Source organism: Oryzias latipes, chromosome 21 (genome assembly GCF_053564925.1).
Source record: "Oryzias latipes strain Hd-rR chromosome 21, Olatipes_Hd-rR_3.1".
Taxonomy (NCBI): domain Eukaryota; kingdom Metazoa; phylum Chordata; class Actinopteri; order Beloniformes; family Adrianichthyidae; genus Oryzias; species Oryzias latipes.
Window position 1 is genome coordinate 19,680,289 of NC_136257.1, and position 24,961 is coordinate 19,705,249.

At 38.8% G+C, this 24,961-nt stretch overlaps 1 protein-coding gene across 10 annotated transcripts; it reads right to left on the minus strand.

Moving 5' to 3' along the window:
* Window positions 1-299: 299 nt before the first annotated feature.
* lims2 (LIM and senescent cell antigen-like domains 2) lies at window positions 300-24,145 on the minus strand. Of its 10 annotated transcripts, none has more exons than XM_011489628.3 (11): window positions 23,948-24,145; window positions 7,842-8,001; window positions 6,192-6,258; window positions 5,984-6,104; window positions 5,707-5,856; window positions 5,217-5,367; window positions 4,071-4,163; window positions 3,820-3,868; window positions 3,598-3,673; window positions 2,826-3,014; window positions 300-1,678 (listed from the first exon to the last, which is right to left on the minus strand). In XM_011489628.3, the coding sequence occupies exons 1-10, from the start codon at window positions 23,974-23,976 to the stop codon at window positions 2,870-2,872; spliced, it is 1,041 nt and encodes a 346-aa protein (XP_011487930.1). In that variant the 5' UTR covers window positions 23,977-24,145; the 3' UTR covers window positions 300-1,678; window positions 2,826-2,869. The 10 variants fall into 10 exon arrangements, with proteins under 10 accessions (XP_011487930.1, XP_078795984.1, XP_078795985.1 ...); XM_078939858.1 differs by having other exon boundaries at window positions 2,878-3,014; window positions 23,948-24,141; XM_078939859.1 differs by lacking the exon at window positions 23,948-24,145 and adding an exon at window positions 20,601-20,674.
* Window positions 24,146-24,961: the final 816 nt, after the last annotated feature.

Below are 24,961 nucleotides of genomic sequence, written 5' to 3' on the forward strand. Positions count from 1 at the left end.
CCCCCCTCTGCGGTTATCCAACGTAACACGAATATGCCAAATAAACAGTTCTTGAAATAAATAAGTCAGAAAAGTGCGTGTTCACTTATAGAGTAGGAAAATATACCTGAATGTATACATATGCCTTTGAATCATGAATGTTTTATTTAAATGCTGCCAATCCTTACAAATTTAGTAATTTTTTAAATATTTGTCAGCAGAAGAAAATTAAAATAGACGACAAATTGTAAAATAAAATAAGTTTGATCAGGCAATAATTTAAATAAATTTAAAATATTAATGGAAGTACACACACGCTATTAGTGCTAATATAATTTTATTCAGATGAGCCGACGACACTTGAAATGAACAAAACATATATTTCTATTCTAGCCTGGAACATGCAGTTTGGTTTGTCAAGACACAACAAATATCTTCATCAACATTGCATGGATCATTTAACACCTCACAGAAATATCACTTTTTATCATTTTGTACACATATGAACAATTAAACTAATACTTTGTATTTTGCTGCATAAACATCCTATGATCAAATACAGAACCAGATTTCCCAAAGCCGCTGGTTTGCCTTCCTCGATTGAGTGGGTCTGAGCCCCTAGGAAGTAAGAAAGCCTCCACTTCCTTAAGAGGATCACTTCCTTTGGATTACAAACAGCACAGGCAATGTTCCAACATCCAAATGTTATTCCAACATCCGGCAGCGCCTGTACGTCATAAGTCACCGTGTTGTAATAAACAGAGCATTAACAGCTGCCATGCAAACCTGCGACTGTAAAGCTGCTCAGTGTTAGATGACAGGGAGCAATGACTCAGTCCAACTGAAGCTAAAACTGTAAATAAATATGTTTTATATTTGTTATGGATTCATGTTGAATATGATGCTTAAATATGACAAAAACATATATATAAACTAGAAAAAAAATGTGAAAAAAATTGTGGTTAAACATCTGGTTAGCATAGACAAGTGTTTAATAAAAATATAAAAAGCAATCCCACACAGTGGATGTGAAACTTTTTGGATGAAATTACTACTTTATTGGTGAAAATATTCAACAAGAATCTAAATTAAGTATTTTTGGCATAATCTGTGTTAAAAAAACAGGAAGCGTAATAAAATATGCTCACATTTAATAGACTTTTAATACGTTGAATTTCTCTTTAGTCTTACTTAATTATAAAATAATTGTCACATATTGGCAAAATACACTGGCAAACATTTCTTATATAAAATATCAAATATGTTTTAAAGCACAATTTTTATCATCAAGTATATAAGACCATTTATGATGATTTTATATTCTTTATTCAAGAGTTTATTTAGCAATAAAGAAAGCCAGAATATGAAAGATATGCAGTGCAGAATTTCAGCAAAAAGGCACTCAAGACTGACCGTTAGTTTGGAGTCAGTTTCAGAAGAATAAAATGACTCTAAACTAATGGAACCTGTGATTCTAAGTGCAATACCCAAGCTAAATGTAACATTAGCACAACAATGACTTTTAAAGGGTGTGTTGGAGCAGGGTTCGGTTCGTCTCTCTCATCGCATCTTCCTGAGCTGCGTTTACTTCCGAGCGACGGTCTCCGACAGCTTCTTCAGCCTCTTCTTCAGCTCCAGCGGGAACTTCTCATAGCATTTCTTACACACTGGCTTCATGTCAAACTCCACAAACTTGTTCCTGAAAACAAAAGCAGACAGAAAAATGACATCTCATGCAATGTGGATACTTGAGTGACTTCAGCATTTGAATAACAAATGTTTTTTGGGTTTTTTAAATCCTGGATTGGGTGTTTATTCTGACACTTAGTTATACCTCAAATGTACTTTAAAATCTTACTCCAATCATCTTCTAATCTAATGTAAAAGCGTTCCCAGTGGTCTTTTAATTATAAGTATGCCGTTAGTATTAAAAATACTATGTTGTTTTCCAGGACCAAGTTTTTGCAGAGCAGCAGTAGTTCATCAGAATGAGCCTGCCCTCACTTGTAGCCCGCCTGGCATTATTTCTATATCACTAATAAGCCCTTTTTCAAACTGTCTGTTTTTCATCTGCTCTTCATTTACAACAATTTGAATAAAGAAATACTCAAAAAATGCAATTTTAAGTTGAATTTTCTTAAACCACATAAATAGAAAAATGTCATAAGAGAATTTTAAAACACCAAAAAACACAGTTTTCATTGGAGTGGGTCTTAAAAAGCACTAATACAAATGTACATGCTGTGATATGAGAACATGCATGTCAGGGATCAATGGGCGCCATAAACACCCACAAATCTTTATATAAATCAAACTTTGGAACCTAAAAGATAAAATACACAATACATTAAATGTTTGTTTTTTCTGAAGCACAATGTTTTAAAACGAAACTGTTGTTTTCTTCAAAAACAACCGATAATCCAGTATTTAATGGAAGAAAGGCCTCGCTGTGCACATTGACGTGAATCTACTGAACTTCTTTATTTCCGTGCCTCTGAACTCTTTATCTCAGCTTCATCTAATCAAAATACCAAAGCATGCAAATGATGCTGGAACCCTTCTGTGTGCCAGTGAAAAGCTGTCGGAAGTATTTAAGGAATTACTCCCCACAGCAGACAGGCCGGGAGACCCGTGAAACAAAGCTTTCCCTTCAGCCTGTGACGGATCTGATTTTTCTGTTTGCACAGCGAGCGACAGCCTAACTCCAAATCTCCGTTTCCTGCTTACAGCTGGTCTCGTGCTGAACTTTTACAGAGAAAGGTCACTCAAATGTGACCATGGTCTAAGGATTAGGAGTGACACCAACAGTGAGGCAAAATCCAACAGAAAGGGAGATGGACACTGACCAAAAGAAGAATGAATGAAGTGAGGAGAAAGGAGCAAGAAAGGATCACAGACACATGGGGATCAGAGGTTTCTTCTTCTTCTCCTTCGAGTCCCGTTCGCGCTTGGCCAGGCGGCGCTTCATATCGTCTGGAAGGCGTTCGTAGCAGTGTTTGCACACTGGCTTCAGATCCACCTCCACAAACTTATCCCTGACAGAGCAGGGACCACGGAGAGGTGGTGATGGGAGGGAAAGAAAGAAAGAAAGAAAAGGAAATGAGGGGAGAGGATCATTAAGAAGGCAGGAGGAAGAAACAGGGGTTGAAGAGAGGCAGGAGAAAAGGAAGAAAAGGAGTTCAGAGAAGCACAAGAATACGAGAAAGGTGAGATGAGAAAAGAGCGCTGAGAAGAAACGTTAACAGCCTTAAAAGAAAGAAAAAGAAAGAGTCTACAACCTGTTTTCCTATTTCTTTCTGAAATACTCACCTCTTCCCGTATTTCCCCCATCTTCCTGACATCTTGTTACCTGTGTTACTGCTGGTAACCTGCATTTATCTTCCTGCTTCTTTCAATTGGTGAGTTTCAAGTGTATCATTTTGTTGTTCTTTTTTGTTGTTTGATTGTAAAAAAAAGTGCTTTTCATTCAAAAAGAATTCATTTCTCATGTGACTCTATTCTCTAGATATTCCATACACATGAGTCACATCAACTAAGCCCATCAAGCCTCATTGAAGGGTAAAAAGTCAGAGTAAAATCCTTTGAATGACACCTAAACCCACAATGTGCTTCACTTACTTGAGGGTGAGCTTGGTGTTGCAGGTAGAGCATGCAAAGCAGTTGACACACCAAGCCTTGTTAAGGGCCGACACCACTGAAAGAAAAACCATTCTAGTTACTTACAAATACAAAAGGATGCTTTGACAATGCCATAGTAAGAACATCTTGATATAGTTTATGAATAAGTAAAGAAGTCAATAATCTAAAACTGATAACTGCACTTCTGTAAAAGGTTCTCACCGTCTCCTTCAATCACTCGGTTGCAGTGGTAGCAAACGTCTCCGAACAGCTGAGTTTGATGAAAGAGGAGAGTTTGAGGGTCAGCAATAGAGACACACAACCTGCCTGTTCTGTTCTATCAGCCCTTCAAAAAAGTGCTCTTACACTGGCAGAGAATGGGCTTGAATTATCCCACATTTATGTATTGTTCGGTATATTTACACTATTGCTGATGTACATGACACTGGTAAAGAAACACTGGCAAGGTTTACCTGGTTGTAGTGGGTCTCACAATATGCCAGCCCTTTTCGCTCGTAGTGACGGTGCCCCAGGAAGGGTTTCTCACACTTAGCACACACAAAATGCTGAAACAAGGACACAAAGGTGGTATAAATATATAGACACAGACCACATCAGGTCAGAACCCAAGTAGGGACTGTGAGAGCAAAACACATGCCCTGTTATGGCCTTCATACCGCAAAAAAGAAGAAGTGTTAGCAGAAAGATCCACTTGTTCTCTAAATCAACCAAGCAAAAAAACAAATATTTACTTCTCAGACTCCAGGAGTCTTGAATAAGAAGATAAAACACTGTTTTGAGCATTAATCTCTTAGAAAAATTATGAAAATTCAAATACATTCTTCTATGTTACTGAGGTAACGATGCAGAGATTTATCTCTAAGACACCTACACTTTTTCAAAAGTTAAATCTATAGTTGACAGTTTTGACTCCAGAGTACTTTATGTTCAAACCTGACCTTTAGATTATATTTCTGGTTCTCCAAAAGCTTTTCTCTGTATAAATAAACTAATTTATATAAAAATTCTGAAAAAAATAATGTTTTGATTACGCCAAACTGTTTGAAATATTTTTGTCAACGTTTAAGTCTTTTAAAGATTTTGTCAAACTTTGTTAAACCTCTAGCAGAATTTTTGTTCCATCTTCTGTAGCATTTCAAAAACATTACATTATAAATGTTGAAAAGGTATCTTGTACAAGATAATATGATTCATTTTATTTACAACAATAATTTTGAGTGGACTTATGTTGCCAGTACATAAACACTTTGCACAAATAAATGCTGAATTAAATGGTAAAATTCTCTTTGAGTGTGAGGCTGTTGCAAAGCACCAAGTGTAGTTTTCCAATATTGACCACTAGATGGCGACATCTATACAATTCAAACATCTCTGTTGCCGAATTAGCCAATAGAAGTGTGAAATTGTTACAACGTGAAAGTGTCACAACAGATTTCAAAATAAGTTTTACTTTAACTGAACAGAACAAATTACTCGGTTGTATTTTTACTATAAAAAGTGTGACTGTTAGTGATGGCAGATGAGCCTGAAGTGGCTCAGATTTCTGAACATATTAATAAGTACGAATTGTTATAAATAATGAGTGATTTGGGTAGTACCTCCACATGCCACTGCTTGCCCATGGCATTGACAACGCGGCCTTCGATGGGTCTCCTACATGCGCCGCAGATGGGCACGCCCATCTTGTCATGGCAGGGCAGACAGTAGAGCTCTCCCTTCAGCTCCCTGGCATCAGCTGTCAGCTCCTTACTGCAGAGGCGGCAAGAAATCACGCCGACGATAACATATAATAAAGATGATGATAATAGTTCTTATGCAACCCAAAAAAAAGTCTAAAATAAAATGTCTAACTAAAAACGACAACATAGGTTTTCCGCCTGCATTTACAGTTACAGAATGTGTCCACCAGAGGGCGATCAGACATCTTTTTGTGGATTATATCAACAAGTTTGTCAATTTCATAAAGAAACACTAATAAAACATTTTAAATGCACACACACAAAAACTAGAATAGGTCCTAACTTGCTATAGAATATTCACATTTGTGAGTCAGACAAAAGCCTGGTGTGTGTGCGAGCATGAGAGTACCCGCAGTTGTTGCAGTTGAAGTGATCCGGGTGATAAGGGTCGTTCTTGAACAGCAGAGGCTGCTCGTCGATGATGGCGTGGCACTTCTGACAGATGTACTTGCCGAGACCCCGAGCCTTCTCTCTGTTGTGGCACGGGCGGCACAAGTGTCTGGTGGGCCGGATGCAGAACAGAAAAAAACTCCAGTTCAAGCACCTCTTCTGTCCCTCTATCCTCATCAAGGTCAAAACAGTTGCTCCGATTGAAAATGCTATCGTCAGTAGAATAGTAGACTGACCGTCCAGCGTTTTTAACAAATCCAACATCTGCAAGCACAGCTTGGCAGATCACACAGCAGAAACAGTCTGGATGCCAGCTGTTGTTCATCGCCTTGATCACACGGCCGATAATGAACTCGCCTGGAACAAAAGAACAAGTTTACACGGAGATGATTTGAGCAAAAATACTGACAATAGCTTGGGGTAATAAAAAAGAGTTGCACTCACCACACTGATGGCAACAAGGAGCGAAAAGCATCTGGAAGTCGTGCTCACAGTACTTCCTGCCTTCGAACTGTCAATATGACAGAAAATAGGTTATAAGACTTTACAAAGATGAAACCGGTGCCTGGAAAGACAAACATTCACTTTTTAAAGTGTCACTTTTGTTTCCATAAACCTTGTAGATTAAAAAAATAAAAGTTCCCCCATAGATTCCTAAAACCACCTGACTAACTTAGTGGTTGTAGCCAAAATTTTTGATGAAAATCCCCCCACGTTACAGCTCTGAATACATCTGACCTCTTGGCCACTAGTAACAGCATTTCTTAGATCTCACTCTAATCTGCGCTTCCTCAGGTCTGCATTGCTGGTTGTAAATAATCTGTAGTAATCATTAATAATTAGGGTAAGACATGGCGGTTTGCAGTACACCCTAGTAACTTCTCCTGCTTCAGAAGAAAATTGAATGATTAAAAAAAAGGGAATCTGAAAAGGTTGAGTTAATTTAAAGTGCTAATAGACTAAACTCTGTAGTTTAAAGACCCACTCTTGTAAAAAATAGTGTTTTTACCATGTTCTAGTGGAATTTTCTGATGAAAGAGGACATCTTTAATGAAAGTTAAACTTAAAATTGTATTTCTGAGTATTTCTTTATTCAAATCGTTGTGACTCGGGAGCAGATAAAAAAATGCTGTTTGAAAAGAACTTAATTGTTTCATAAATGAAACACTGGGTGGCCACAAGCTCCCTGCTCCGCTCCATTCTGATCCACGTGGAGGTGACTACATCCATGTACGACTTGGTTTTCCTCGTCCGAGCTGACATCTGGCTGGACAGCTCCAATACTGCTCGCCATTTTTAGTGTACCAGTAATGTTAGGTTAGGCTGGAAGCTAGCAGGAGAGCGTGTGAACAGAGAGCTGTCAGCAACAGGGAGGGGAAAGGGGGCGGGGTTGCTCAACGCCAACTCCTTCCGCTCCTGCAGAAACTATGTCCAAGAAAACGACAGTTTTTTTATTTTTATTTTGGCTAAAATCGGCATAGTCAAAATGAAAATAAAACATTGTGAAGCTTTTTACAATAGATCAAAAGACGATTAGAGGGACATTGAGTGAACTTCTAATTTCATTGTTTCTTACTGCAATCAGGCTGCTTCCTTTCTGAAACACAAATGTTTTTTTTTCACATATGAAAAAAAGAAAAAAAAAGTATGTTGGACTTTGTCCATGAGCCACGGACTCTCACAAATCCCAAGGACATGCCAACAAGGTCAAAAGGTTAAAGCAAACTAAAGTGCTTAGTCAGCACAGCCTTTCGTAGCCGGACATAAACTTAGAGGAACTGCAGGAGGTGAAAATGTTGCATCCTTAGCTTTGGGGCTTGTATTGATCAAGCTCACAGAAGCATCTCCTCATTGATTTTGGAGGCTCCGGTTTCTCAGATAATTACTGGAGGATCTTTTTTAAATGACCTTCATGCACACTACGAGCTAAAGTCTGTGATGATGTTTGTGTGAGGAGAAAGGTGGTTATTTTATAGTAACTTTGGAGTTCTTCTTTTCAAACAAACACAACAGTGGACTTTTTATTAGTAATCATTTCCCCCAAAGGGTGCCTAACCCAGTCTGTTGATTGATGTCTCTGCAGCATGATGTTACCTCATAGAAGAGCCCCTCTGGGAACTGCTGGAAACACTGTGCACAGACAAAGCACTGTTCGTGGTAAAGCTCCCCGTTGCTGTTCACAATTTTCTCGGCTGGAGCGAAGCCGCTCTTGCAGCGTTCACACATGGCGTTTGCCAGAGCGTTGGCCATGTTGCTGAGGGAGAAAAAAAAAAGAATGTCAGGCATTAAAATAAAAACAAAGCTTCCATATCCAGTGTCATAAAAACGGATTTGACTTTAATCCTCATCTTAAAACAGGGATAAAAAAACAAAACAGTTTCACACTGTGACTTTCAAACCTTTGTATCTAAAAACCATTTGCTTCTAAAGAAATGGTTTTAATTCATTTGACTTGTAGTGTGAACACTTTAAGCTAAAAAAACTGATATCAAAACAAGAACGCAGGCACGTGCACATGCACACCCACACCCACACCCACACCCACACCCACACCCACACACACACACACACCCACACACACACACAGAGTTTCAGTCACAGGTTTTCCTTGGCCCTGCTCATCAGGGCGTGGGGGGTTTGTCGAGGTGGGAAACCGCTGAGGAAACAGACTAAAACCACCGCTGATGCTAGATTAACATCCCTTTGATGTGAAGCTGATTTCACCTTTTCTTTTTCCACTCTCACTGCTGATAATTCTGACCCAGATATTTTCTTATACTGATAAACAATAAATTCAGACAACACTTGATTACTAATGTATTCTGTGTACTTTCACTGTCCTGTCTAGTTACAACACAAGAAGTGAAGATTCAGTTTCCTCCTGTTTGGGTTTGAGGGGCTTTTTCCTGCTTGACTGAGAATCTGTGTCCACCTCAATCTGGACACGGCTGCTAACAGTACAGGAGTGTAGAGGGAAACGTCTGGAGCAGAGACCAGACCTCATCTGTTTTCACAAACAGATGAGAAACATCTAAACCACAGAGCACTTCAGCTGAAGACTTTCAACAGGCAGCTTATTTTATTCTGATACGTAAAAAAAAGTTAGTGTCCAAAACCAGATAGTTGGTCCAATGTTTTTTATTATTATTGAGTGAGACAACCTTCTTATTTATTGTTATTTATAAATCTGACTATAAATCAGCTGTCAATCCTAGCATTTCAACCGGCAGATTTAATTTAAAATAAACCCCAAACAGAGGAGGATAGAAGGAGAATCCGGAATTCCTGTGTTTTAAAGGTCAGAATTCCACTTTGTCTCTTAGCAACACATCCACACAAAGCTGTTGAGTTCATTTTACTTTTAAACCACTTTTTTCCTTTTTTGTCTATTTTACACATCAAGGATTATTACAAAAAAAAAGATATTTTAAAAGATTTGCCTCTAAAATAATGAATTTGTCTCTTATCTAAAATCTTTCATGTTCTGATGAACCCAAATCCATCTTTCAACCTCTTGAAGTGTCCAGTGTTAAAAACACCATGTTGAAGCAAGATGTTTCCAGTTCTCCTAGTTTATTAAATTCATACTCTTCGATATACCCGATCTGGACTGATATCAAACAGACAGAGAGTCCTGCCCTGTCCAAAGGATTTGTGGGACGTTGTGATACATCTCTCAGGCATTTCCACCTCCTGCCTGCTCCTGGCACGCCGAGTCAACACAAGCCTGACTGCCAATAAAGAAAAAGAAAAAAATGATACCTTTTATTCATTAAATTTAAAGCTGCCTCGAGTTTCCTAAAGTTTTTGGTTTCTGCTCAGCTCTGCTCGTAAGCCGTTTTCATACATCTGAGTCAGGTTAACCACAGTTGTGCTCCAGCACATGTGCAGGGCAAACAGGGAGTTTTTATGAAGCTTCTTGCAGCTCAAGATAATTGAACTAAGAGAACATAGAAGATGGGGGCGGCAAAGGTGTGCTGCATGGAAGTTAGCTCATTCAAATACTTTTCTGCAGAATCAATGAAGGTGTGGATTAGAATAAAAAGAGCAGCAGGACAGAGCAAGAAGTAAAAAGCAAAAATGTTGACTAACTCTCCAGACTCTAACTAACACTACTAGTACAAGTACAGCTACTTATTTTATTTTTTTTACTTTTTAATCTGACATTTGCCTATAAAAGGAGTGTGGTTGGCAGCTAAGGAAAATGATGTAAACTCCTGATTGTGTTGTGAATCCCCTCAGCTTCCTTCCTCCACTAATGTCCAGGAAAACCAGCCCTTTTACCGCTGACATACTCGCGCAAAACCTTTAAGCCACCTCTGGACTAAGATCCAAGTCATGTTCACTGGGGTAAAGCTTTATACGTCTAGTTTGACATAAAACATTTGCTTGGTCTATTGATTGAGAGGTGACTGTCAAATCCTCAGCTCTTCAACAGCCTTACTGAGAATGTTCCAGCAACTGTCAGGCGCCAAATGTCCCGCCGGCTTGCACATTTTTGGAAGGACTGAGGTTTGGAGGCAACATATCCCATCAAGATATGATGAAAAAAAATCTTTTCAAAGAACCACTCTGCTGAAAAAGTGTTCTTGGTGGCAATTTTCTGATGAGGGAGGATTTTCAGAGTATTTTCTATTCAAATTGTAGCGAATAAGGAGCAGGACGAAAAAATGCTGTTTGAAAAAGAGCAGATTTGTTACATAAAAAATCCACTGGGCGGATCCAAAACTCCCTGCTCTGCTCCCTTCTGATGGATCCACTGATGCAACTGGCTCTAAACTTTACGGCTGGATAGCTCCAATATTCCTCACCCTTTCTGTTGCACCGGTAAAGTTAAGTTGGGGCTGAATGTAAGATAGCGGAAGAGCATGTAAACAGAGAGCTTTCAGCAACGGGCAGGAGACGGGGGGGTGGAGTAGTTTGTGCCAACGTTCCCAAAACTTTAATGAACTCCTGTCGTTCTGCAGAAACTACATCCAGGTGTCCAGTCTTTGATTTCCATTTGTTGGACAAGAAATGAAAAATGATATTAACAAGAATAATTTCTTTAGGGTTCTGCTTTTACTGTGCCATATAATAGTTCCAGTTAGGCCTGCACAATAAATCGCAAATTTATTGTTATCGCACTATCAAGCTGTGCAATTTCCATATCGCAAAAGTCGGCGAAAATTGCAATAAATGCTTACTTTAAATGTACTAAAACAATCTTACCGCAGCCTTAAGTATTTAACGAATCAAATGAATCAATTTATGCATTTGACCAATCGTATGTAGCCCTTCATGTTATTGACCAATTGGATGGAGCCCTTTAATACCTGCCTCCCATGTAGACTAAGGTCCTTTGGAGTATGATGTAAGTTATTCTCTTATTTAAATCAAACTGTTGCATGTTTTTTGGTTGTTTTGCTATCTGTTCATGTATCGCAAGTTATATCGTCATCGCGAGTTTTCCTCATTTCGTGCAGCCATAGTTCCAGTTGTGGTGATGAAATCTTCCTGTGCTTGGGCAAATGCTGAATCACTGGATGCTTTAAAATGCCCCTTCCAAAAACAGTGGTGGACCCCACGTCTCTATTTCCCCCCACAGCCAATGATGAACCTGTATTGGTCAGAAATGCAGCATATATATTTAGCCTTTCTGTGTCCCAGGCACTCATACTTCAAATGCCAGCTGCCACTTCATGTAACAACTTCCCCCCTTTCCATTCAAATAGTCTTCCCTCTAGTAGGGCTCCCCGATCCCGCAGAAACATGGCAGCTCATCAGCGGCTTGCGCTAATCAAAGTAGCCGGTGAAAGCCAGCTCGAAGCGTATCAGAATTCTTCACATTCTGTAACACTGCAGTCAGCTCCGAGTTAACACACTCCCATCGGCGAGAGCGGATTCCTTCATGCTAACTCCCTCCTGAACAAACAGCTTCTTTTCCAGTACTTTTGGTTGGCATTTCTACAGGAACATGCATTGACACTGCTGGAAATAATGATTTCATGACCAACACAAATGAAGACACCAATGAGGGGACTTGATGCTAAATTTAGGTCACCTGAAAAGATTCAGATTTCAGGACTTTAGAACGTCTTTCCAAAATAAATTCATTACACTGAGACTGAATTTCAATACTTACAAGCGAGCATAAAAGTCACAAAACTCCTTATAGACTTTAACATCACTCTTTCTCCTCTGAGTCTTGGACACTGGGAGCTCAGTGTCTCCTCCGTCATTCTGAAGACTGGTGTGGAAGCCATTAATCTCCCCGCGCATCGCCTGGTCGGGGGCTTCGCCATCCTCAGGTATTGACGGCGGGAGAGCACGACCGTTCATCTCCATGATCCCCGACAAGCAGCGTGACCTAACTCCAGATGTACATCTAAAACCTTGAGAGGGGGGCTCCCATCCCGAAACTCCTGGAAAAATCAACTGCAATGCCTCGTTAATGAGGAGGAGAGGAAAGTTGTAGGAGCTGTAGTCCAGTGAGGAGAAAGTATGAACCACCAAGTGATCGCACTGCCGAAGGTCTGCTTCCTCCCTCTCTCTCCTTCACAAACACTGTTTTCATGGACGCACTCCCTCTTTCTCCCATCTACTCTCCCTCTTTTTCCTCCACACCCTCCCCTCCTGTTGCACTATTCTCGTGCAGGTTACTCTGTTCAGACAGAGGTCACTGTGTCATGACGCACACACAGACCTTTGCTATAGTCTTTAAATTAAAGTAGTGTTTTATACCACTTTTGTCTTGACAAAGAGGGATTTTATTTTTAAATTTGACATGACTGCATAAACCTAAGACATTTCTATGTTTAAACAAACATATAGAGACACAAATGTAGCAAAGAGCTGGCTGATCAGTGTCTGGCTCTCATCAAGTAGTTTTTCCTGACTCAGAGCCTCCAGCTTCTAATAATCGAATGCAGAAACTCAAGCGTGGTTGATTCCAGCAGCAGACATGCTCTCTGTGTTTCTCTGTCATTCACCATCAGCCATGTCCATTTCCTTTGTGGTATGTAAGTGCAGCACGCACCCACAAAGCATAGAATTGATCAAGTTTGGCTTTGATCACTTCACTGAATAGAGTGGACTTTGACTTCAGATGTACCGTTTCTAAATTCAGCTTAAACTCAACAAAGTATTCCTGACACAAAAGAATCTTGCTATGGCTCAGATACTATGTAACAAGAAAAATATGAACACCAAATGAAAATGGGATTCTGAAGCTATTTGGTTGGACTAGCAATTCTAAAATATGCTAATCTTTTCCAATCCCATCATGGTCTAAGCTTAGGCATTCCCCTGCCGACAGCTATTTATGCAGTTACACTCAACTTGCTTCTCAAATTAATGACCACTTCCCGAAACATCAAAACAACACCAGGCCAGATCCGGAAATACACTCCAGTGGGACAAACATGTTTGACGTTTGATTTAAAGACAAAGCTGCTTGGCTGATCCCGCCGAATCAAGGAGCCAATAACAAGTACAAGGTTCTGAACCTGTGTGTGTGGAAGTGTCCAGCTGAAAGCCGTCTCAGAGTCCTTCAGTATAAAAGCCTTCTACATTACTCCATTCTACAAATAGACGCCCAGTGGAGCCTCAACTCCAAACTAGGCGCAGGCAGCTGCCGTGTTTTACGCGTGTGTGTCTGTGCAAAAGACTTTGTATACATAATAGGAGATCACTGTGGCGCCTTATGAAAGGGACCCCACACTACAAACAACATGAGTCATTGCAATAGTAAAGATGCATTTAATTTTGAAAATTTCAAAAGAAACATGACAGGCCTGTGTCACAAAACATCTGTTTAAAGCAAAAGGTTCTACATATATATATATATATATATATATATATATATATATATATATATCTATATATATCTATATATATCTATATATATATCTATATATATCTATATATATATCTATATCTATATCTATATCTATATCTATATCTATATCTATATATATATATATATATATATATATATATATATACACACACACACAAACACACACATACATATATTAAGCATCCTCTGGAACCATAAAACTCTTGTCAAAGTTCTGAACTGTCTGCTCAGAGTTCATGTATTCTGCTGGGGGTTCAGCACTGGAAACCAGTGTTGACTGACCGGGGTACAATGGACAGAGGGTGGCGGCTCGACAGGAAACTCTGCTCCTGATTACTGTGCAGTCACTGGCATTGCAGAATGTTCCACCCTAAAATAAAGGCTGGGGATGAGATCAGGTCCCTGATTTACAGTCTGGTGTGATAAAGTATCCTGCTGGTGTGGATTGTATGGTTTCGGTGCCAGCCAGGTGGCTGGAAAATGACTCGGCTGAGCATCACAGAGCCAGAAGCCTCGACTGTTAAAATAAGTCTGAATGGAACTAAGGCACAGACTTCTACCCATGCAGATGTGGTCATTTTTTCCCCTTAGTGATATGAACGGATTAGACAAAAAAATAAATAAATAAATAAATAAAAAAAAATCTTCGTTGAATTCTTTAGAACAATTTATTTTTTTAGAAATGTCATGCTCCCCCCATTACACGGTTTACAGCAAAACATGAAGTCTGTGCTTTCTGTTTTCATAATAAAATACCAGAACTGTTGTACTTCTATATTACTACAATAATAATATTAATTCACACAACAAAGCCATCTCCTCTTAAAGATGAATGTACTCTCACTGTGTAGTTTATGAATTACTAGTACATAAACATAATATTTTAGACTCAAAGTACCATTTAAAATACAAACTTTTGAATAATTAATAATTATGGTAAACATTTATTCTTTTGGCGCTTGTTGTCTTAAAAGTAGCTCGCATGGCAAAAAAGTGCGGGCACCCCCGCTTTAGAAGATAAAATATATATTAGGGATGCCACCATTCTAGGTTCAAACCTGAACTGTATGCAACACCATTAAACCTACTCATAGGAAAGTCATCCATTGCATCTCCATGTTTGCATTCGTTTACATGGAAAGTTTCAAGCACGCATGTTTGAAACTGTCAAGTTGTTTGTTGAAGTTGAAAATGTAAAAAATATGTATTATTTATTGTTTTATTTAATCACACTAGGTTTAGTAGAAGCCAATTGAAAGGTTTTCTTCAAGGTTACTTGCTTATTAAGAAAAAAAAGGTAACACATATTTCACATCTGTGGTCAGACTTTGGGACTCCTTCATGGAGCATTTCAATGTCATGGGTTAGGTTTCCAGGTTAGATCAAAAAGAAGGAAACTAGCAATCTTTTTCAAAAGCAAGGTTCCCACAGAAAGGAATTTTTTGACAAAAACTCCCCACAAAATATCAATAAATGGATCAGACTTTTCTGCAGCTTTGTAATATCTTAGTTAAAGTTTTTCAGATAGCAGTTTATGAAGGTTAATAAATAAATAAGTAAATAATAAGTAAAACAGCACACTACACAACATGTAGTGTTGTGAAAACCTGTCTCACTGCCGGCTTGGAATTTTATTTATTTTTGTTATTTTTGCTGTATGAATAGCAAATTGAGGCCAGAGTCACAATTCAAACACACCCTGGTCATACACTCCTACTCGCTGTGTCAACAGTAACCATGGCAACAGGGAGGTGAGGGCTGCTCCAACTAAACTTTCTTCTTCTTCTTTTTTTTCAGTCTGGCAGACCATCAAGTCTGTGCACTCTTACTAAACGTAAGCACGCGCTGATCCACTGACTGTTTAAACAGAGCTTGTGATTAACGGTCGTATTGTTTTAAGACTCATGGTCCCAGAGGACACTTTGACCTATCCAGCCTGGACCCACTCCACTGTAGTGCAGGAAACATGCAGCCCTAAGGAGAACATCAACATGTTTTTACGTTTTCAATACTATACAACCTTTACTTACTCTTACAGCACCATGTGGTGCCCTACTGAGTGTGAAACTGCAGTCAATCCCATTATTTCACTTTCCTTCCAGTAAGTAAATCCAAAAATATTTCACAAAATAAAAATGAAATACTATAATACACACTTTTCTTGTATTTACCATTTTCTTAGCTTGAACACCCACTTTGATGAAAATTGGGTTTTTAATATGTTCCAGTGGCCTTTTTCTGATGTTGGAGAACAAATTTATATTTAAACAAATAAGCTCAAAACAACACTTCCGGGTAAACAACACTTTATTCAAATTGCTGTAAATCAGGAGCAAATAAAGAAATGTCATTTAAAAAAAAGAGCTTCTTTGTGAGCGACAAATTCCCTGCTCCGAGCTCTCAGCAATGGGGAGGGGGGAGGGGGTGCTCATAGACTGTAAAACAATAGACGAATCCAGGTGTGACATCACCCATAGAAAATGCCTCACCTCCAAGCTCTCTCAAAATGAGGCAAAATCCCTCATCACTGCTTCCTGATATGGGCACCGCCATGTTGACACCAGTTGACAGTGATTGGTCTGAGTCACTCTGAGTCATCGTATCTATGGCAATGGCGACAGTAGTTGCCACTGTTACGATGACTCAGAGCGACTCCGACCAATCGCTGTCCACTGGTGTCAACATGGCGGTGCCCATATCAGGAAGAAATGGTGCTTCCTATTTGGGAACACGAGAAGGGAGAAGTTGAGCTGCCGGTTGTTTTTACAGTCAATGGGGGTGCTCTGCACCAACGTCTTTCCACAACTCTGAGGCGGATTTCTGATGAACTACTACCACTGTGCAGATACTATGTCCTATTTTTTTTATTTTGGCTAAAAACAGCTTAAGCCTGATTAAAAGACCAAAGGGAACGCTTTTCAGTAAATCAGAAGATGATTGGAGCGGGACTTTAAATGCATTTTTGACTCACTTACAAAAGTCATTTTACTGTGTTATGGTATGTGCTTAAAACCGTGGTAACAGGAAAAAACTGAATCAAACTGGCAAAAAACATAAATGATAATATCAAAAACTCTGTAGTAAGAAATATTTTTTGTTCTTGACATCACGTCTGTGAGCGTCAATTCTAGTAAGCAATAAAGATCAGGATCCCATTCTTCCAATAGTATTGTGTTTAGGACCCAACAGCTGATTTTCATAATAATATAATGTATTCTAAAGAAACATTACCCTTCCTTAGGGCAAGGAGCTCATGCGTAAGAAAGGCTTGAGGGTTAGCTGGGGACACCTATAAAAGGCCCCTGTTTTTGTTCACATTCCTCACATTGTTACATTCCTCTAACCACTTGCACACACACACACGCACACACACACGCACGCACACTGCTGTGCTCAAAAGGTAAAACCCGAAGGGTTGGTGGTTCAATTCCTGGACTGCAGCAGCAACAGTTTGGCAAAAACGTAAAGTAGAAAACAGAAAAGTCTGATGTTACCGTACGGTTATCACGGCTCTGTTATCGCACGAGCCTGAGGAATTCAACCATCAGCTGCAGCATTTACTGATCAAACACTCCGCCACAGTTTACCCTATCGGTCTTTGCAGGACGCCACACACACACCAGGACTTATCTTCACACACTGTTTGCTAATGAAGTGTTTCTTTGGGAACACGAGCAGCGACATGGTGATTTGTAAAGAACTCTGAGGAGTGATAACCAGCTAACGACAAACAAACCCATTGTAAGGTCTACATTAGAGTGTTTAAAAAACACCGAAGGTCAAATTATGGGGAAAAACTAAAAACATAGAGGAGAAGAAGTCGTTAGCTGAACAACAAACACAAAAAAACAAAAAGACTGTTTATAAGAGAAATTTGGTTCTCGTTAGTTTCTTAAATTTCAGGTAATTTTGACAAAGTAGGAATCAAATGAAGTGAACGGCTTGTAGCGGCAAAAAATAACTAATGTCAACTTCAATACACAACTGAACATTCCCATGACAAAAACACATCATCCACTACAGTGCAAGCTAGAAGTGAAAGGAATTGGAAATGCAGCCTCACCAGAACGTGAAGGCCCACACTCACCTGAGGCTGTCCTGTCCCAGACTCCCATAGCTGTCTGCTTTCTCCTGTCTCCGTCTGTACAAGTCTGAAGTGGACAACTCCTTCAGCCTCAGAGAGCTCATCTCCTCCTCTCCCTCCTTTCCTTCCTACGTCTTCTTAGACTTCTCAACCACAAGATTAACACGGAATACGTTATATTTGGAGCAAAGTGAAATTCTCTGCTAAGTTTGGGAGTCTCGAGCTTTTCTCCAAAACACACCTCTAGGTCTCACACTGTTATGGCAAGACAAATCCAGGGGCGTGGTCTGAGAGCCTGCACACCTATCTACTGCAGTTGTAGCTCCTCCTACTGCAGCAGGTAGGAGGGGGAGCATCATAAGACTCAGATGTTGTCTTCTAGGCTCTTTTGTTTTTTGTTTACATTCTTTTGCAATTATTGTGTCTCAAACATAGGAAGGAAAATAATAAGAATGTTCTTTGTGAAAGGGGAAAACAGAACGAATGAATTGAGTTTCAAGAAAAGTTGAGGACAAAAAAAACTAACCAATCACACGCGGATGATTGCTGATAAACGCTGCAACAAAAGACCTTAACCATGAGTGGAAAAAATATATTCCTGTATTTTGATGAAAACCATTAGTGAAACATTACATCCACGTGTTTTGAAAACAGACATGTCAGTTATAAGGGTGTTATGGGGGAAGACATTCAACGAGACAGTGTGAACTTTGAGTTTTTTTGTTTTGCTTGAATTCGATTTGAGCTCCAGACTGGAATATTTTCAGAAACAACAAACTATTGAAAAAGAAAATGCCAATGCATGAATAATTCATTGACACATTAAACAGGAACAAGCCTTCTTCTCAGGGAGCAAACAAAACACAAGCACTTATCCCGATCTGGCTGGAAGCTCCTTCAATGATTGAAAACACCGAGCTGTGACCTCATTGCGAGGTAGACGGCGTGGACGCAAACAAGCGGCAGAGGAATCAGCTGCAGCGGAAAGCGGGGCTTTTAGATGCAGATTATTGCTTTTATAGAGAGAAAAGGTCAGGATTTTCATTATGTATGCAGCAGCCCTCTGTACACGCAGGTAAGAATAAAGGAAAACAAAGCATGGACTATAAAGAAATCTCCAATAACAGCATCATCATACTCTCAGTAATTTTCAAACCTCATATTTACCTTCTTGGTTGTTGTTTTTCTAATTAGAATGAGACTAAAGGTAATCTATCTGTACCACAGAAGAGGCAACATGTGATTCACTTCAAATGCTAGATTGAAAGAAATGCAACTGCAACAAATAGGTTCTTAATCAAGCTATTTTGGCTCTATAAAGATATGGTTAGACCATCTTATTTGAAAAAAATCTTTGTTGGCTGTAGTAACAGCTCATCTAGATATGTAAGGACAGGTTCATGCCCACAGAACAGCAGCCTGCCTTGACCTGTTGAGGATTCTCCTGAATTTTACAGCCACTTGTACAAAGTTTCCCAAACGCTAAACACTTTCAACATTCCATCTTTTTTAGGGCTCTTACTCAACAGACAGCTATTTGAAAACACATATCTGTTCTGCATGCAAGAAGCCACTTTAAAAAAAAAAAAAAAAAAGAGTAGAACATCCGAGACAATGTAGATTCAAAGGTTGTCTAAGTTAACAAGCTTCATGGATGGTCTGGGGATCATATCAAATGTTGTGGAAGATCTACTACCTGGGCCAATACAGTCTCTTAAAATGCTGAGTGCAGGACTTTCCCATCAGTCTCTCCTCCTGCTGCAGCTGTAGGAGGACATGTCTGAATACGCTAAAACAACGATGATGAGCACCTTTGGAAACCTCCAGTCTGAGACCTTATGTAGCAACACTTATCATCCTCACAAAGAGGAGAATAGAACTTTCTTCTAACAACTATACACATATATGTCGACTATTTTAAACATAATTAAAGTTTAAATGCACAAAACATTTGTATAATACAGACAAAGGCTGTATTTCCTATTACAGATTTGATAAATGTATGTACAAAGATGTCTTGCAGTTACTGATACATTTTTTTGTCTTTTCTCTTCCACTTTTTCAATATAAACATCCATCCATCCATTTTTTAGCTCCCTATATCCTTATTGGGGTCATGGGGTTGCTGGAGCCTATCCCAGCTACTACTGGTACACCCTGGAGAGGTCTCCACTCTGTTGCAGGGTTCACAATCACTCCCACACACACTCTGCAGAGTCAGAGATTCCCTATAAAGCATGTTTTTGGACTATCTGGAGAGCACAGAGAAAACACACTCATGCACGAGTGGAACATTGATACTCCACACAGAACGGACCCAGCTCACTGTGAGGCAAGAGCGCTAACCACTGCCCTGCAGTGCAGCTCTCAACATGAACATCTCTTCAGTAAATGCTTTGAGTGACTCTGCTGCCACCGTGTGGGCAATGCTTTGTTTTACAACTTGTTTCAGTCCAGAACATTTCTGTGCTTGTGTCCTCCTGAAAGCTTTTGGACCACAGAAAGACTTTAACTCACACTGGGGTTTAGTTAAAGGGGCTAAGCCAAATCATCTGACATTTTAAACTGGATTCAAGCTAAAAACCGGCATGAAGAGATTAATTTTTGAAAGAAGCTAATTATTTTTACATATTTAAAACTCTATTTCTATCTGTTAACACTGGAAAGAAAGAGTGAAAAAGGACGGCTTAGTAATAATCTTTTCCATCTGCTCACACATCAACTGTTGGTAATTTCCTCCTCTTTTACTTCATACTTAGGTTAAAGTACAACCATCACACTCACAGAAGAGGAAGCACACACTGCCAAACAACTTAGGAGAACTGCTTCATAAAAAAACGACTTCAGATGCAAGAAATGATAAAGAACTATGATTGATACTGACACTACACCTAAAAATACATTTGACAATAAAACAAATATATCTTACTAGAACGGTGTTGGATTGCAATGAAGATGTGGAGCCGTTTCTAAAGACCTCTGCTGTCGCTGTCACTCTCAGTGTGTTTATCTCTGCCTGTTGGGAAGCATCATTTCCTGCACGCTGTGGTGAGGGTGAGAGCAGGCCAACAACAGCTAAATGTTGCACCCGTATGTGGGTCTTTGAGCAAAAACACAGACCCTTCTTGTTCCAGAAGCCATTAAATCTTTTGTGTAGTGGATCATCTTATGATTTTCCAAAAATCAAACTGAATTTCTTCACATATTAAACCCACTTACACAAATATATACTTTGGCACAAATTTACATCTTGATATTCTTGCTTTTGATGATCAATGTGCAGGTCGAAGCAAAGGTAGAGAACACTTAAGGCATGAACTAATCTTTACAAAGATTCCAAAACCAACATACATGATTACATATATAATATGCAAACATATGCCATATTTCAAAGTATATGTTTCATATCTATACAAATCGACTGTGTTTGAATTGTGCAAACCAAATTAAGGTGTATCGCTTTGCCTTATAAACAATAAGCTTATTGTAAAGGAATGTGAGGAAAAAAATAATGAATCAACCAAGATTTAGGGCCTGCATCTTTCTTTTATATGACGACTGGTTAAAGATTGCAAATTCATACCATTGAATGGAAAACAATTAAAGACGTTGAACAACCATTGATGAAACTTTTTAGGAAAGCCTCGTTTTTATTTATATATCAGATGTCTTTAACTGAAAGGTCAAAAGGAAATAATTTAAAACATTATTTAAAACACCAAAGCATCTGCATACGGGAAGCAAAGATTCAGTTTTTGGAACACATGTGATTTGGGCCATAAAAATAGGAAAAATTAGGATTTTAAATCACCAGAGTTTTATCCCAGCAATGAGGTATTGAAGTGGTGGCATCATGATGGAGATGGTTCAGTTTATCAAACAGAAATAAAAACGAAACTAAATAACAATACGTTTGTGTTGCAAATGCAAAAATAGGTTTTGAAAGCAAGAATAAAAAGTTTTTTTTAAGCAAATATTTAATATTTTGATTTGCTACTTTGAACCTCCTTTTTTTTGCAATGTGGTGGCATAAATATCACTTCATTAAATTGCAGCTTTTTATGTCAAGATTAACTGTTTCAAATGCAATTCTATCAAAAAAAGAAACTACACTGTGGAAACCTCTGACTTGGAAAGAACCACAATAAATGCACCCAGTCACAATCATAATATGCAAAAATGTCTCGAAATGTTGTGGGGTTTTGGTAACCAGCAAAAAAGGATCTTAAAATAGGAAGTTTCTTTAACTTTTCTCTTAGACACAAAGAGTTTTATTTTTCTAAACTAAATGGAACGTACCAGTTGCAGCTGGATAAATGTAAATAGAAATAAAGTGGATGATCTGTCAATGCCTTGGTTCACCCTGAATGTGCAACACAACTCTGTCCTATTAAAAATGGGATCCACGTGCAAAGCTTTGCTGCAAAAAAGTATACAAACACCTGAGAAAAGTTACACAAACGTCACGAGTCATCACAGAATACACAAGTATTTCCTGGTTACAAATAAAGGATAAGATGACAAATTTGAGAATAAAAGAGCAGATTAAACAAATATGCTTCTCAGACAGAAGATGCCGTCTATTTTAATCAGAGTATTTCAGTATTTTTGCTTATTTCAAGATGGCATATCAGATCTTCTTACTTGTTGTGACCATTTTTGTTTTGATGTAACGCATATCACATTATTGCTCATGTCATGAGATAATGGAAAACCAACAGAGAACAAAGCAGCAGCTTTTCCTAGCATAAACACACAAGCTACATTCACACTTCATCTTCTCCAGCTGTTTTCTAAAAACGTTCATAGCAAACTGGATGGAAAATCTGTACAAGGCAAGTAAAGCTGAGTCTTTCTGCAACTGGAATGGAAAGCAGCGTTCCCAAACATGTGTCTGTGACCAATGTTTAATTTTGAAAAACTGCCTGATTCTTTCCACCACATCTGTCATGAATCATTCTTGATGCATGTCAAGATGCTTGCCTTAATCACTTGTCTCAAATACATCATCAATTATCAATGTAAAAAAAATGTATTACTATTTTATACATTTTTCTAAAGCTTTCCCTCATGAATGCATCTAACATGCATCTAAAAATAGGAAGCATGCTAGGAATTGACCCTGACAACAGACATTAAATGTAAACAGCCAAATATTATAACTTTTATAATAAATACTTAAATATTAAATGAGCAGAAATGCTTTTCCATTGTGTGTATTAATGGAACTGTCATATAAAAAAGGCACTTTATAATATCATAAATAGTTAAAAACGAGTTTCTACAAGTTTTTCAGCTGCCACACTTCTTCACACCGCCAAACTCCAGTTAGAGCACACACACCTAAATCCTACATCTACCAGCTTCCCATTTCCAAACAAGGACAAGTCTACACTGGAGAGAGAGACATTTGTCTGAGCTGTTGTTGTATGAACGCAGCGTGGGATCAGATAAAAAGACATTCTAATGCAGAATAAATCCAAAGATCCTCAGACTCTCCCTTTGAGAGCTACTCAGTCCAGAGTACTTTATAAAAAGTCATTCCAGGCCATAATAAACTCTATGATACGCACAGTAGCAATCACACTATGGTGGTAGGGAGAAAAGGCTCTTTCAGAGAAGAGACCCAAGGGAAAGAACGGTCAGGAAGTGGTTTGAAGAGCTGGGAACACAGTCCAGTGACCCACTGAGGACATTCCACGGGAGGGAGGAGGGGGATTTGGAGAAAATAAGAGCATCATTGCAGCTGATTGTCATTTCTGTCCTCAGTGCAGAACATTTCCAGTCTTGACTCAAGGCTGAGGACATATGGACACAGAGGGAAAACTTCTAATTCTTATTCTACGCCGTTTTTCATTCCCAACTCAAGTCTGAGCATCTTATTACCAGTTTACCGCTGTTTTTAAACCTGACGTAGAATAAGAGTGATTTAGAAGTATATGCTGAGCTCTTTTTTTTTGGCTAAAGCAGCTGTTTGATTTATTTTTTTCATACTGTAGGGGGCGCTAGCTTCAAGTTCAGCTACGATAAGACGAATCATTTGGGTAGCAAATTTGATTTTTAAAGCATTTTCCACGTGCACACAAATAGACAAAGCACGTTACAATATTTTAAAAGCCCAATTCAGCTACAATAACATTTTTAAATTGTTTTAATAATGACTTTAGGTAAGTTTCCAATCATAAAAATGGCATAGCGGTTTTTTCTCTACATGTAAAAGTGTTTACTTAACTTTTCAGCTGGATTTGTTCTTAATACGCGTTTCTTTCCCCTTACCCGTTGGTCATCTCGGCAATGGCGAGCATCTTTCACCACACCCTCGGACCACAGACGTTTTCTGCTCTCAGATGCGGATGTCCAGATGTTGTCCTGCCAGGGATACGGAGTGTCGGTTGTCTCTCTTCGCAGAATGGCGAACGGGGACGGCCTCGCCTCTGTCCCGCTCTGTCCACGCGCCGCTCCATCAATGATGCTGAGCTTCCGCTCGAGGGTTCAGAATAAAAGGGTTCAGGTCAGTCAATTTCAGTTGAATCAGTGGAGCTTAGTGCAAACTTGAAGAAAAATAGTAGAAACGTTTAATGAAAAGGAATCAAGATCAAATACTTAGTTTAAAAATATATTTTTGTCTTCCCTTTCACTTTATTGGTGCATTTAATAATTTCAAATGTATGTGTCAATGCCTAAACTCTTCTAAAAGCGTAAAAAGTATTTTTTAGCATCAGTACATTTAAACATTACGCCATTTATTGCTTTGTCCAGCTAAAAAAATAAAACAACTTTTGATTTGCTTTTAATTTAAATATTAAGATTTGCACATTGATGGCCTAATAGTTTATCATTATGAATCATATTTGAATACTTTTAACAAATAGAAAAAAATGAAGGCACATTGATACTTTTTATATGATGAAGTAATCTATTTAAGTTTTTTCCCCTTTTAAGTTCAAATTGATTTAACGAGAAATGCAGACGCAAACTATTAGAGGAACTTACCTTTATTTTGAAAATCGCAGGATGTAAACACGTCTTTTACTCCGGGACAGCTTAACACGGAGTGCAGAGGCTTTATCCTAATTAGTATTTTTGCGGGTTTTTACATACACGAAACAGTATGACCCACCGTGTTCTGTGCAGTAGCGTCAGATTCTACCGATACGTAGTCATACTCGTGACTTTACAGCTACTGGCTGCTGTTGGTTGGTCATTAAAGACTTTCCTTTAACTCGAAAGAAATGAGATTTCCCCCCGTTTTTACCAGTTTGACGAAAATATAACGTGTTGTAAACAAAA

Coding starts and splice junctions, on each gene's coding strand:
- lims2 (XM_011489626.4), bottom strand. CDS start 12,074: ATGGAGATGAACGGTCGTGCTCTCCCGCCGTCAATACCTGAGGATGGC. Junction 6,105..6,191: donor TCCTTGTTGCCATCAGTGTG/GTGAGTGCAACT, acceptor CTTTTGTTCCAG/GCGAGTTCATTATCGGCCGT. Junction 4,164..5,216: donor GCAAGCAGTGGCATGTGGAG/GTACTACCCAAA, acceptor TCCTTGTTTCAG/CATTTTGTGTGTGCTAAGTG.